Source organism: Neoarius graeffei, chromosome 16 (genome assembly GCF_027579695.1).
Source record: "Neoarius graeffei isolate fNeoGra1 chromosome 16, fNeoGra1.pri, whole genome shotgun sequence".
Taxonomy (NCBI): Eukaryota; Metazoa; Chordata; class Actinopteri; order Siluriformes; family Ariidae; genus Neoarius; species Neoarius graeffei.
This window is the reverse complement of record NC_083584.1, coordinates 16,128,157-16,141,680: the sequence shown is the minus strand read 5'-3', so window position 1 is coordinate 16,141,680 and position 13,524 is coordinate 16,128,157. Positions and strand designations below refer to the sequence as shown.

Here is a 13,524-nt window from a genome sequence, read left to right as displayed (position 1 = left end):
GCCAATCGCGTCGTCACCGTAAACGAGGAAGAATTACAAATGATGAAAGAAAACGCTGTTCCTAAAAACACTAAAGATGCTCCGAAGTTTGGTCTAAAACTATTCAAAGGTAAGGTGGGGTTGTGATTTCAACACAAAGTATTTTATGTGAGTCGACGTAGATACAGTGGTGCTTGAAAGTTTGTGAGCCCTTTAGAATTTTCTATATTTCTGCATAAATATGACCTAAAACAGCATCAGGTTTTCACACAAGTCCTAAAAGCAGATAAAGAGAACCGGATTAAACAAATGAGACAAAAATATTGTACTTGATTGTTTATTTTTTGAGGAAAATGAGCCAATATTACATATCTGTGAGTGGCAAAAGTATGTGAACCTTTGCTTTCAGTATCTGGTGTGACCCCCTTGTGCAGCAATAACTGCAACTAAACGTTTGCGGTAACTGTTGATCAGTCCTGCACACCGGCTCGGAGGAATTTTAGCCCGTTCCTCCGTACCGGTACAGAACAGCTTCAACTCTGGGATGTTGGTGGGTTTCCTCACATGAATTGCTCGCTTCAGGTCCTTCCACAACATTTCGATTGGATTAAGGTCAGGACTTTGACTTAGCCATTCCAAAACATTAACTTTATTCTTCTTTAACCATTCTTTGGTAGAGCGACTTGTGTGCTTAGGGTCGTTGTCTTGCTGCATTACCCACCTTCTCTTGAGATTCAGTTCACGGACAGATGTCCTGACATTTTCCTTTAGAATTCGCTGGTATAATTCAGATTTCATTGTTCCATCAATGATGGCAAGCCGTCCTGGCTCAGATGCAGCAAAACAGGCCCAAACCATGATACTACTACCACCATGTTTCACAGATGGGATAAGGTTCTTCTGCTGGAATGCAGCGTTTTCCTTTCTCCAAACACAATGCTTCTCATTTAAACCAAAATGTTCTATTTTGGTCTCATCCATCCACAAAACATTTTTCCAATAGCCTTCTGGCTTGTCCATGTGATCTTTAGCAAACTACAGATGTACAGCAATGTTCTTTTTGGAGAGCAGTGGCTTTCTCCTTGCAACCCTGCCATGCACACCATTGTTGTTCAGTGTTCTCCTGATGGTGGACTCATGAACATTAACATGAGCCAATGTGAGAGAGGCCTTCAGTTGCTTAGAAGTTACCCTGGGGTCCTTTGTGACCTCACCGACTATTACACGCCTTGCTCTTGGAGTGATCTTTGTTGGTCGACCACTCCTGGGGAGGGTAACAATGGACTTGAATTTCCTCCATCTGTACACAATCTGTCTGACTGTGGATTGGTGGAGTCCAAACTCTTTAGAGATGGTTTTGTAACCTTTTCCAGCCTGATGAGCATCAACAACGCTTTTTCTGAGGTCCTCAGAAATCTCCTTTGTTCGTGCCATGATACACTTCCACAAACGTGTGTTGTGAAGCTCAGACTTTGATTGATCCCTGTTGTTTAAATAAAACAGGGTGCCCACTCACACCTGATTGTCATCCCATTGATTGAAAACGCCTGACTCTAATTTCACCTTCAAATTAACTGCTAATCCTAGAGGTTCACATACTTTTGCCACTCACACATATGTAATATTGGATCATTTTCCTCAAAAAATAAACAATCAAGTATAATATTTTTGTCTCATTTGTTTAATCCGGTTCTCTTTATCTGCTTTTAGGACTTGTGTGAAAATCTGATGCTGTTTTAGGTCATATTTATGCAGAAGTATAGAAAATTCTAAAGGGTTCACAAACTTTCAAGCACCACTGTAAGTGACACAAATCTGAATGTGCGCTTTTATTACATTTGCATGCCGCTTTTGAAGTTTGAAATAAATGTTGTTTATAGGATTTTTTAAAATAATCACCGGTGTATTTATACTAAAACAATTATCCGCCTCAGGCTCAGTGAATATCATATGGCACGAGTGACTTCCAGTGAAATCGTGCGCTCTGATTGGTTCCTTAGTGTGCAGTATTTTCCCATAAGGTCCATGGGCGATTACAGACTTCCTTTCCTAGGTGCCGGCTTTCAACGTTGCAAAAAAAACAAACAAAACAGCAACAAAAAAGATGAACTGGAAATCAAAACGGAATCAAAAATGTCCGAAAGACAAACAAGACACCGAGTTATTCAAGAAATGAGCAACAAAGAGCATTCAGAAACCGCTAACCGAAATTGAGTTTTGAAACCGCTAGCCGTTTATTCTGCACGCGTGACTCAACTGCGTTACAAATATGACGTGACCTGAAAGCAGCGTCACGCCTCATTATAATGACTGTCTGTTTTAATTTTAGAAATAAAAAAAGCCAGATAATAAACTCCTTATTAACGTCGCTTACTCTGTCTTTACGGGAAAATATCAGACTGAGGTCTTGACAGTACAGACTGAGCCAAAGGTCTGATATTTTCCCGTAAAGACCTCGCTCTCAGTTAATAAGCAGTCAATAATAACCTCGACTTCGTCTCAGTTATTATTCGCTGATATTCACTTCAGTTTCAGCGAATAATTGTGAATTAGTATAAATACGCCGGTAATTATAGAAAATCACGCGCACTGATCGGTCGAGAAATTCAGACTATTTCTCGATAATCACCTCGAGCGACTCGGCAAAATGGCGGCCAATCGCTTTGTCACCGTAAGTGAGGAAGAATACAAATGAAGAAAGAAAACGCTGTTCCTAAAAGCACTAAAGATGCTCCGAAGTTGGGTCTAAAACTATTCAAAGGTAAAGTGGGATTGTGACTTATTTTATCAATTTCAAAACAAAGGATATTATGTGACTCGGTGTAAATAAGTGACACAAGTCTGCATCGCACTGTTATTACATTTGCATGCCGCTTTTGAAGTTTGAAATAAATTATTTTTTTACGATATTTAAATGTTTTTTTGAAATAATCACCTGTGTAGTTATACTAAAACAATTATCCGCCTCAGACTCAGTGAATATCGGTGCTTATTCTATCTAAATTCACTGGATATGAGCAGTCGTGCGCTCTGATTGGCTACTCTACTACTAGGCTATCAGCTCATATACCATGAGTAGAGAAAAACAAAATGGCGGCGCGTGTTGCTGAACCAACCGAGGACGAAATAAAAACTCTACTCGAAAACAACCCCCAAAAAACACAAAAAAGCAACAAGATATGGAATAAAAGTATTTCATGGTAAGAAGGTATCTTTTTTTTATTTTTGAAGAATTATTATTATTATTATTATTATTATTATTATTATTATTATTGGGGCGGTACGGTGGTGTAGTGGTTAGCGCTGTCGCCTCACAGCAAGAAGGTCTGGGTTCGAGCCCCATGGCCGGCGAGGGCCTTTCTGTGTGGAGTTTGCATGTTCTCCCCGTGTCCGCGTGGGTTTCCTCCGGGTGCTCCGGTTTCCCCCACAGTCCAAAGACATGCAGGTTAGGTTAACTGGTGACTCTAAATTGAGCGTAGGTGTGAATGTGAGTGTGAATGGTTGTCTGTGTCTATGTGTCAGCCCTGTGATGACCTGGCGACTTGTCCAGGGTGTACCCCGCCTTTCGCCCATAGTCAGCTGGGATAGGCTCCAGCTTGCCTGCGACCCTGTAGAACAGGATAAAGCGGCTAGAGATAATGAGATGAGATGAGATTATTATTATTATTATTTTCGCATTTTTCACAAATTGCTCCTGTCATTTCGCCAGTTTGTTTACATTCTAAGCGGAAATGATTTTGCCGGACGTTCTGTATAAAGTTTGTATTTATCGAATTTGCAAAAAATAAAAAACGGTCCGTTTCTCAAAATCCAGTGAATGTGGATAGAATAAAACAGTTATTCCACTCAATCTGGTCGTACATGGATTACATGTACGACTCGATTTCATGAAATAACTGTTAACTAATAACCTCGGATATTATTCACTGATATTCATTTCACCTTTGGCAAATAATTGTTAAATATGAAGCAAAATTTCCTGCTGTCGACTTTAAATCTCATGACCAAAAGAATACGCAGAGTTCTGACTGCTTTGGTTCATGTCTGTCCCGCAGTTCTTGCTTTAACGGTGGAACGTGTGTAGACGAGATCAATGGCTTCTCCTGCACGTGCCGCTCGGGATTCACGGGCGAGCACTGCCAGCACAAGGCGAACGAATGCGACTCAAAACCCTGCCTCAATGGAGGAGCCTGTCACGATGGCGTGAAGACATTCCACTGCTCCTGCCCCAAAGGATACACCGGCGACCGCTGTCAGGTACACACTCTACAAACCTACTGCTTTTATAGCTAAGCAATCTCCCTGTAAACAACGTTTCGGTGCTTGCCGTGCAGGTGCCTGTGGACTGGTGTCGGCGCTCGAACCCGTGCCATAACGGCGGCCGGTGCAGACCCAAGGACGGCTCGTTCACCTGCGATTGTGTGGGAAGCTGGTCCGGACGCTACTGCGACATCCCGGGAGTTTCCTGCGAAGTGGCAGCTCTCCAGAAAGGTACAAGTCGCATGTCAGTTGTACACCTGCTGTCGTTACTTTTAGTGTGTTCTTTTAGTCATCGCTAATTTCTGCATTGCTCCAGGAGTTCCGACAGATGATCTTTGCGACCACACTGGTCACTGTGTTAACACCGGGAACACACACTACTGCAAGTGCCCAGCTGATTACACAGGCAGCTACTGCGAGAGTCAGGTGGACTACTGTGAGGACAAACCCTGCCTCAATGGTGCCACCTGCAGGGGCTACGTTGGAGGATATACGTGTGACGTGAGTGGCTTGATCGATGGTATAACTGTCGACTTTGTGGTAGGCTAACTAGCTCGTGCGTTACATTCCAGGCATTTAGCTGACGCTCTTATCCAGTGCGACGTACAACACGCCTGGGGAGCAGTTGGGGGTTAGGGGCCTTGCTCAAGGGCACTTCAGCTGGTCCAGGGAATCGAACCGGCAACCTTTTGGTCCCAAAGCGGCTTCTCTAACCATTAGACCATGGCTTCCCCATAGCTTGCTAGCGAAACAGATTTCTAACTTTACGTATTCGTAGAACTTGATTTAATTCCTCTAGATTAATATCAAAAAGCTGAATAGCATTTACAAAGTCAGCTCAGACAGTCGCTAAAACTGCAGTCTCCATTATGTTGCTGGGATCCGTTCTCTCACTCGCTCCTTTGCCCCGTGTCAGTGTTTGCCAGGGTACGATGGACAGAACTGTGAGAGGGTGATCGACGAGTGCCGCTCTTACCCGTGTCAGAACGGAGGAACCTGCATCGACCTGGTGGGCCACTACATCTGCTCCTGCCCTCCTGGCACACGCGGTAGGTCCAACTGTGCTTGTTTTTGCACTTCACCATCAGTTAGGACCCCAACACGCATACTCATGTTCAATCCTCCACCCAGGCGTCTTGTGCGAGATCAACGAGGACGACTGTGCGATGCCAACATGGCCCCGGGGCACACCGAAGTGCCAGAACAATGGCACCTGTGTTGACCTGGTGGGTGGATACCGTTGTAACTGTCCTCCTGGGTTCACCGGAGATCGATGTGAGGGAGACATCAACGAGTGCCGCTCGAACCCGTGCAACCCAGCTAACAGCCTCGACTGCATCCAGCTGCCAAATGATTACCAGTGCATCTGCAAGCCTGGCTTCACAGGTGAGACAGGATGTGAGGAGTGTTGTGGATGGGTGTGGTCAAGGTGTGGACTAGGGATCGACCGATATGTTTTTTTCAGGGCCGATACCGATACCGATTATTATGGAATTGGGATGCCGATAACAGATATGTGCAACCGATAAATGTAAACATTATAATTCACATGAAATTAAACATAGCACACACTGAGACAGACCTTCATATCCATGAAATGTATGTTTAATTGTAAAATTGAACATGAAATTTTGTGCAGGGAGATGCCAGCAGCATTTGTACAATAAAGTCAAACATTAGTTAGAATAAAATGAGAAATAAAATAATAATAAAATAAATGTTCACCAATAAAAAAATAAATCACTCCCTACTATATTACAGCTCACCATTTTCAGTGGAAAATAAATGAAAATACACTCTGGATTCTTTTACACTAAGAACTAAATAAGACTTACCAACTTCAAGTAGTTTTTAAATAAATCAAGTGTAGGGAGCTGCCTGCAGCATTTTTTAAAAAGTAAAATCAAACATAAAGTCGGCTATCACTCCCTATTATGTAACAACTTAACAAGTAACCATCTACATTCTAATGCTTTTAATGCCCAAGCCTAATATTCCCAATTTAGTAGGATTATATTGTAGTGAAGGAAGCATTACATGTAGTTTCAGTGAGACTAGTTGGTTGTAGGCTAATTCAAGTGCTTCCTTCCGTAAGCTAAGTTTACCTGGCTACACAGATGCAAATGGACAATTTTAACGAGTAGTAGATGAAGAATGTAAACATATAATGATGATGTGCTTTTGAAACTTGTGTGTTTGTGACTTATTGCGGCAAAAGCAGCGTGTGCCGAGTGCCCATACAGCCGCCTTGAAACAGTTCACAGCGTTTAGCTACGCGTGTCGATTGGCTATATCTCTTGTGCCAAACAAATCAGATGTTGTGGTGGGCGGGACCGTGTTCTTGAACTCAGAGAGGTGAGGGCAGGAAAAGACGTGCAGTGACAGTCGCGTTAGGAACGAAATGGCTGCAAAAAGGCATGTTATCGGCGTATCGGTGGAAATTATGGCCGATACCGATAACCCTAAAAATGCAGAATATCGGCCCGATATATCGGCCAGGCCGATTATCAGTCGACCCCTAGTGTGGACAGGTGTTAATAAGTATGGTTGTACTTGTACATGGCAGGTCAAGGATGTCAGAACAGGTTCGGCGTGTGCGATTCTCAGCCTTGTAAGAACGGCGGCGTGTGCTCAGTGTCCAGCAGCTCTCCGGTAGGATACGTTTGCACCTGTCAGCTGGTGAGTACTCATCCTCAACTCTTCCTCTTTGTAGTTTTTATTATTAGAGTCCATCTTTGAACACTCTTTCTCTGTTTCAGGGCTACACCGGGTTGAACTGCGAACGCAGCATGTCGTGCTTTGAGCTCTCCTGCTATAACGGTGGTAGCTGCAAACTGACCCTGCGTGGCGCCCGGTGCTTGTGCCCACAAGGCTATGCGGGTACACAGTGCCAGGAGCATGCTAAGGAGAGCTGCTTGTCCAAGCCATGTCACAATGGCGGCACGTGCAGAGCAGAGACTTCCTTCCCCTTCTTCAGCTGCCAGTGCTTACCAGAATGGCACGGTAAACGCTGCGAGCAGGAAGCTCGAATCCTGGTGCCCAGCTGCCCGCTGCCTGACTGCCATGGCAAGGCCAACGACAGCGTCTGCGACAAGGAGTGCAACTCGTTCGCATGCAAATGGGACGGTGGGGACTGCTCGCTAGCCGTGAACCCATGGGCACACTGCACTGATAGGCACTGCTGGAGCGTCTTCAACAACAGCCAGTGTGATGAAGCGTGCAACACGGCCGAGTGTCTGTACGATAACTTCGACTGCAGGAGCAAGGAGAAAGTCTGCAAGTAAGAGTCTGGTTTCTCTCGTCTGTCTTCTGGATCGGTCGTTCGCAAAGGAGGGTTTGTGGACTCGTAGCGGGCCGTGAAGTTTAGCCAAGAGGGTCTGGGATTTTTCGCTACAGCAGTGGAAATTATAATCCACTGTTATTAAAGTGGTCACTTCAGTTGAAAGGGTTTAATCCAAACCTCAAGAACTCTAAAACAGTTCAGCCTCGAAATAATGTCTTGGACCTAATGTTGGAAAGTTCAGGAATAATAAAAGATTTATTGCTCCAATAAATAGACAAAATATCATTGTCCACATTTAAATATCTTCCAGGAAATAAATCATTACTGAGATTTTTTTTTTAACATATTACTCGTAATGCTGTCCTTTAAACTCGAATTGTACAAGACGGAGATGAGATTTATTCCTCTCCAGTTTGCATGGACAATTAAAAACTAGATACTGTAGCTACTATGACTAAAGTCACAGTGATTTGCGCTAGCTGACCTGAACAAAATTAAAGACATTGATTGAAAAAAAAAATCATGAAAATTGACAGTTCTAAGTGATTGTAAAAAAATCCAGTTTTTCATGGACCATTCCAGATCAGTGATCCAGATCAGCACCAAAAGTCATAGCAATGAAATTCAGCTCAGAGGTATTCTTCATGTGAAATTCGGTGATGATCGGTTGAAAAATGAGGGAGAAACAGCATCCTAAAAACATTAGGACAATAATAATAATAATCATAATAATAATAGAGAAACATCCTGAGTGAGGGTAACAATTTGCACAATCGGTATTAGCGCAAATTAATTATTCCACAAAATCGAGTCGTACATGAGCTGATAGCCGATGAGGCACATAGCACCGAGTTAGATATAAGCCATGTATGACGAGATTGAGTGGAATAACTGTTTTATTCTATCCACATTCACTGGATTTTGAGAAACGGATCATTTTTAATTTTTGAAAATTCTATAAATAAAAACTTTATACAAAACGTCCGACAAAATCATTTCCGCTTAGAATGTAAACAAACCGGCAAAATATGATTTGCGAAAAATGCCATAATAATAATTCTTGAACAATAAAAATATACGTTCTTACCGTGAAATACTTTCATTCTGTATTTTGTTGTCTTTTTTTGTATTTTTTTGGGTTTTGTTTTCGAGTAGAGTTTTTATTTTGTCCTCGGTTGGTTCAGCAACACGCTTCGCCGTTTTCTTCCTCTTCTTCTTTTGGGTTTTTTAGTGGTTGGCAAACCAATTTAAAGGTGCATTACCGCCACCGACTGGGCTGGAGCCATTTCTGTTTCTTTTAAATACTTGATAACAAAGTGATATATCTGACTTGACGCGTGCTGCCATTTTGTTTTTCTCTACTCACGGTATATGAGCTGATATCCTAGTAGTAGAGCAGTCAATCAGAGCACGCGATTGCTCATATCCAGTGAATGTGGATCGAATAAGGAAAGATATCAGATGTAACCAAAAAAAAAGGTTCCAGGTTTTAACATTTTCCTGTGTCTGACTCCAGTCCCATCTATGAGACGTACTGCATGGACCACTACGCTGATGGCCACTGCGATCAGGGCTGTAATACCGAAGAGTGCGGCTGGGACGGTTTGGACTGCGCTAGAACAGTTCCAGAAGATTTGGCAGATGGCGTGCTGGTAATCGTGGTGCTCTTGCCACCTGACGAGCTGCTCCGCACGGGCACAGCTTTCCTGCAGAAGCTCAGCAGCATCCTGCGCACGTCCCTCCGCTTCCGGCTCGACCACAACGGAGAGGCAATGATCAAGCCTTACACCAGGCGTGAGGCACGAGGCAAGCGTGAGCTCCAGCCCCATGATGAGGTCATCGGGTGAGCACTTTAGCACAAAAGACACACACTTTCACAGGTTTTGAAACTCGTTTGTTTGACTTCACTAATGATGCATGTTTTGTTTTTTTTCTGCAGTTCAATCGTGTATTTGGAGATCGATAACCGGCTGTGCTCGCAGGATTCCGATCACTGTTTCCCCACAGCTAAAAGTGCCGCAGATTATCTGGGAGCTCTTTCTGCTCGGGAAATGCTTGGGAAGTTTCCTTATCCACTTAAAGAAGTCCGCAGTGAGTACTGATCGTCTTCTTTTTTTTTTTTTCTTGAGTTCTAGCTTGGCATGTGAATTCCAAGTTTCTAACTGTCCATAATATGAGTAGCACGCTGTATGAGCACAATCGCTATCAGGCGCGTTAAAATGTAAATAACTTTTCTAGAATTTCACCAAAACTCATTGAATTTTCAGCATTGTAAGAGGACTCCCTAAAGTATTATTCAGCAAAACCCCAGAATGATAGCACAAATCTAGAATTTTTAACAGAATTTTAGTTCTTAAAATTTAACGTAATTATGGACGTCACGCGTAACATTTACACCCGTGAAAAATCACTTTGAATGCTGTTTTGAAAGTTTTGATCAAATATTCTCTATAATAAAAAAAAAAATTGCTTAAATATTATAAACACACAGTCTTTTAATGTATCAAAAAATAATTTTGATAAAGCAAGGAAATTCGGAACAAAATTTGTTTTTTCTTTCGCTTGTTGTGCGCATCACGCTACCAAAATCTAACTAACCCCTTCACGAACTATTCCAACTTTCATGGACTTGTAGCGCGAATAAACCTTTCAAAAATATATATAATACTTCTCACCCAGTAAATTAGAATCCTGGTGATTTATATCCTCGTAGCTTCAGTAGATCTAGAGATTTAGTCGATTTAGTAAATCCCAAACGCTGTGAAACACGCCAGCCATCTATGGTGAGAAGTGCTGCTGTAGTTGAGAAACTCTCATTTCTCCCGCTTCCAACTAACTCCGTGACCCAGACCAAAATAACAATGTCACGCTCATCACTTAAGGATGATTTATGCCAAGTTTCACGGAAAAATACAGCGAAATAAACTTGCTAGAAGCATTTTTCAAAATCCCAAACATCATGAAACATTTCTTGTAGGGTTTCAGGTTACAAATTTCAAGAATAGAGAAATTGCGGCGCAAAAGTTTCACACTAAACTCGCGAAAATACTCCATCCTAGCGAGTTTCACAATTGAACTAGGCTACGTGACAGTCCATGACCACCCAGGAATGTTCTAGAAGGTACGCTTCTAGGCACGTGCGATCGAGAAAGACGCCACTTGAAGGTAGTAAAGGTAGTATTTCCACTGTCTTATGACGTTTTTGCTTGTTTTAGCGCGATAAACAATGCATTATGGGTAATCATTAAAATGCTGATTTCAAGGTTAAAATGGGTAAAAACAACTAATTTATATAGATATTGTAAAAATTGTGCCTAATAGTTATTTCAGTACATAAACCTGAATTTTTTAATTTTTTTCCCTATGTTGCACCATTGTGCATCTATAGCATGCTACTCATCATAAGCCTTGAACTTTTTTTTTTATACTGGAGTGATCTTTCTTTGTCTGTCTGTCCCTCAGGTGAGAAGATACTTCCCAGGGATGACATGCCTCAGTGGGGAAAGCTGCTTCTAGTCGGCGTCGCGGTGCTCTTCCTGATGGTCATTATGGTGGTGGGAATGCTGATTGCCCGACGCAAACGTGAACACAGCACTCTCTGGTTCCCCGAAGGCTTCTTCCTTAAGAAGGACACCAGCAGTAACAAGAACCGCAGAGAACCTGTAGGACAGGACGCTCTAGGCATGAAGTGCGTGCTTTATTCCCCTCATAATAGCACTGATATTAAACCTTTATTAAACAGGGGTTAAGGAGGTCTGCTTTGTCCTTCAGGCACATGCCAAAGACGGTGGAAGAGTCCTTACTGGGAGACCACAGTGACCAGTGGATAGACACAGACTGTCCTGAGGCCAAGAGACTGAAGGTGAGTTCTTGTTGTCTACCACAGTGAGAGAAAAGACACGGTGTCGTTTATCATTTAGTGTATTTAGTCTAGCGGTCCCAATTATTACAGACTCGGATCACGTTAAAGTGAGGACTGTTGGAAATGTAATTACAATCCCAGTTCCAAAAAAGTTGGGACGCTGTGTCAACTGCAAATAAAAACAGAATGTGATAATTTGCAAATCATGGAAACCCTATATTTCATTGAAAGTAGTACAAAGACAACATATCAAATGTTCATTTCATCTCATCTCATTATCTCTAGCCGCTTTATCCTGTTCTACAGGGTCGCAGGCAAGCTGGAGCCTATCCCAGCTGACTACGGGCGAAAGGCGGGGTACACCCTGGACAAGTCGCTAGGTCATCACAGGGCTGACACATAGACACAGACAACCATTCACACTCACATTCACACCTACGCTCAATTTAGAGTCACCAGTTAACCTAACCTGCATGTCTTTGGACTGTGGGGGAAACCGGAGCACCTGGAGGAAACCCATGCGGACACGGGGAGAACATGCAAACGCCGCACAGAAAGGCCCTCGCCGGCCACGAGGCTCGAACCCGGACCTTCTTGCTGTGAGGCGACAGCGCTAACCACTACACCACTGTGCCGCCCACATATCAAATGTTGAAACTGAGATTTTTATTTATTTATTTATTGTAATATACGCTCATTTTGAATTTGATGTCAGCAACACGTTTCAGAAAAGTTGAAACGGGGCAACAAGATGGAAAAGTTGTGTAATGCTAAAAAAAAAAACCTAATTTGGTTAATTAGCAACAGGTCAGTAATATGATTGGGTATAAAAAGAGCATCCCAGAGAGGCGGAGTCTCTCAGAAGTAAAGATGGGGAGGGGTTCACCGTTCTGTGAAAGACTGCGTGGGCAAACAGTGCAACAATTTAAGAATAACGTTCCTCAATGTAAAACTGCAAAGAATTTGGGGATCATATCATCTATGGTCCATAATATCATTAAAAGATTCAGAGAATCTGGAGAAATCTCATCTCATCTCATTATCTCTAGCCGCTTTATCCTGTTCTACAGGGTCGCAGGCAAGCTGGAGCCTATCCCAGCTGACTATGGGCGAAAGGCGGGGTACACCCTGGACAAGTCGCCAGGTCATCACAGGGCTGACACATAGACACAGACAACCATTCACACTCACATTCACACCTACGGTCAATTTAGAGTCACCAGTTAACCTAACCTGCATGTCTTTGGACTGTGGGGGAAACCGGAGCACCCGGAGGAAACCCACGCGGACACGGGGAGAACATGCAAACTCCGCACAGAAAGGCCCTCGCCGGCCACGGGGCTCGAACCCGGACCTTCTTGCTGTGAGGCGACAGCACTAACCACTACACCACCGTGCCGCCCTCTGGAGAAATCTCTGTATGCAAGAGACAAGGATGAAAACTGACACTGGATGCCTGTGATCTTCAGGCCCTCAGAAGACACTGCATTAAAAGCAGACACATGTCTGTAGTGGAAATCACTGTATGGGCTCAGGAACGCTTCAGAAAACCATCATCTGTGAAAACAGTTCATTACCGCATCCACAAATGCAAGTTAAAACCAGATATAAACAATATCCAGAAACACCGCCACCTTCTCTGGGCCTGAGTTCTTTTATGATGGACTGAGGCGAAGTGGAAAACTGTCCTGAGGTCTGACGAATCAAAATTAAAAATTCTTTTCGGAAATCATAGACCCCACGTCCTCCAGGCTAAAGAGGAGAAGAGACCATCCGGCTTGTTATCAGTGCACAGTTCAAAAGCCAGCATCTGTGATGGTATGACAGTGCATTAGTGCACATAACATGGGGAGCTTGTACATCTAGGAAGGCAGCATTAATGCTGAATGATGTATACACATTTCAGAGCAATATGCTGCCATCCAGACAAAATCTTTTTCATGGAAGGCCTTCCTTCTTTCAGCAAGACAATACCAAACCGCTTTCTGCACATATTAAAACTGCATGACGCTATAGTAAAAGAGTCGGGGTGCTCCAGTGAGGTGGTGGGTGAGAGGAGGATGTTAGCCAAGCTGACCTCAATCATGGATAACCCCTCTCACCCCCTACATGAGGCTGTGGGGGCTTTAAGCAGCTCGTT

At 43.2% G+C, this 13,524-nt stretch overlaps 1 protein-coding gene across 2 annotated transcripts in view; it reads left to right on the top strand.

Moving 5' to 3' along the window:
* notch3 (notch receptor 3) overlaps nucleotides 1-13,524 on the top strand; it is an 83,404-nt gene that overhangs the window by 53,453 nt on the left and 16,427 nt on the right. For both annotated transcript variants that reach the window (XM_060942575.1, XM_060942574.1), the window contains 11 exons: nucleotides 4,035-4,236; nucleotides 4,314-4,470; nucleotides 4,556-4,740; nucleotides 5,156-5,288; nucleotides 5,371-5,625; nucleotides 6,806-6,918; nucleotides 6,999-7,519; nucleotides 9,039-9,365; nucleotides 9,462-9,613; nucleotides 10,985-11,210; nucleotides 11,294-11,384. In XM_060942575.1, the coding sequence (XP_060798558.1) occupies nucleotides 4,035-4,236; nucleotides 4,314-4,470; nucleotides 4,556-4,740; nucleotides 5,156-5,288; nucleotides 5,371-5,625; nucleotides 6,806-6,918; nucleotides 6,999-7,519; nucleotides 9,039-9,365; nucleotides 9,462-9,613; nucleotides 10,985-11,210; nucleotides 11,294-11,384 (2,362 nt within the window). The remainder of the gene's footprint in view (nucleotides 1-4,034; nucleotides 4,237-4,313; nucleotides 4,471-4,555; nucleotides 4,741-5,155; nucleotides 5,289-5,370; nucleotides 5,626-6,805; nucleotides 6,919-6,998; nucleotides 7,520-9,038; nucleotides 9,366-9,461; nucleotides 9,614-10,984; nucleotides 11,211-11,293; nucleotides 11,385-13,524) is intronic.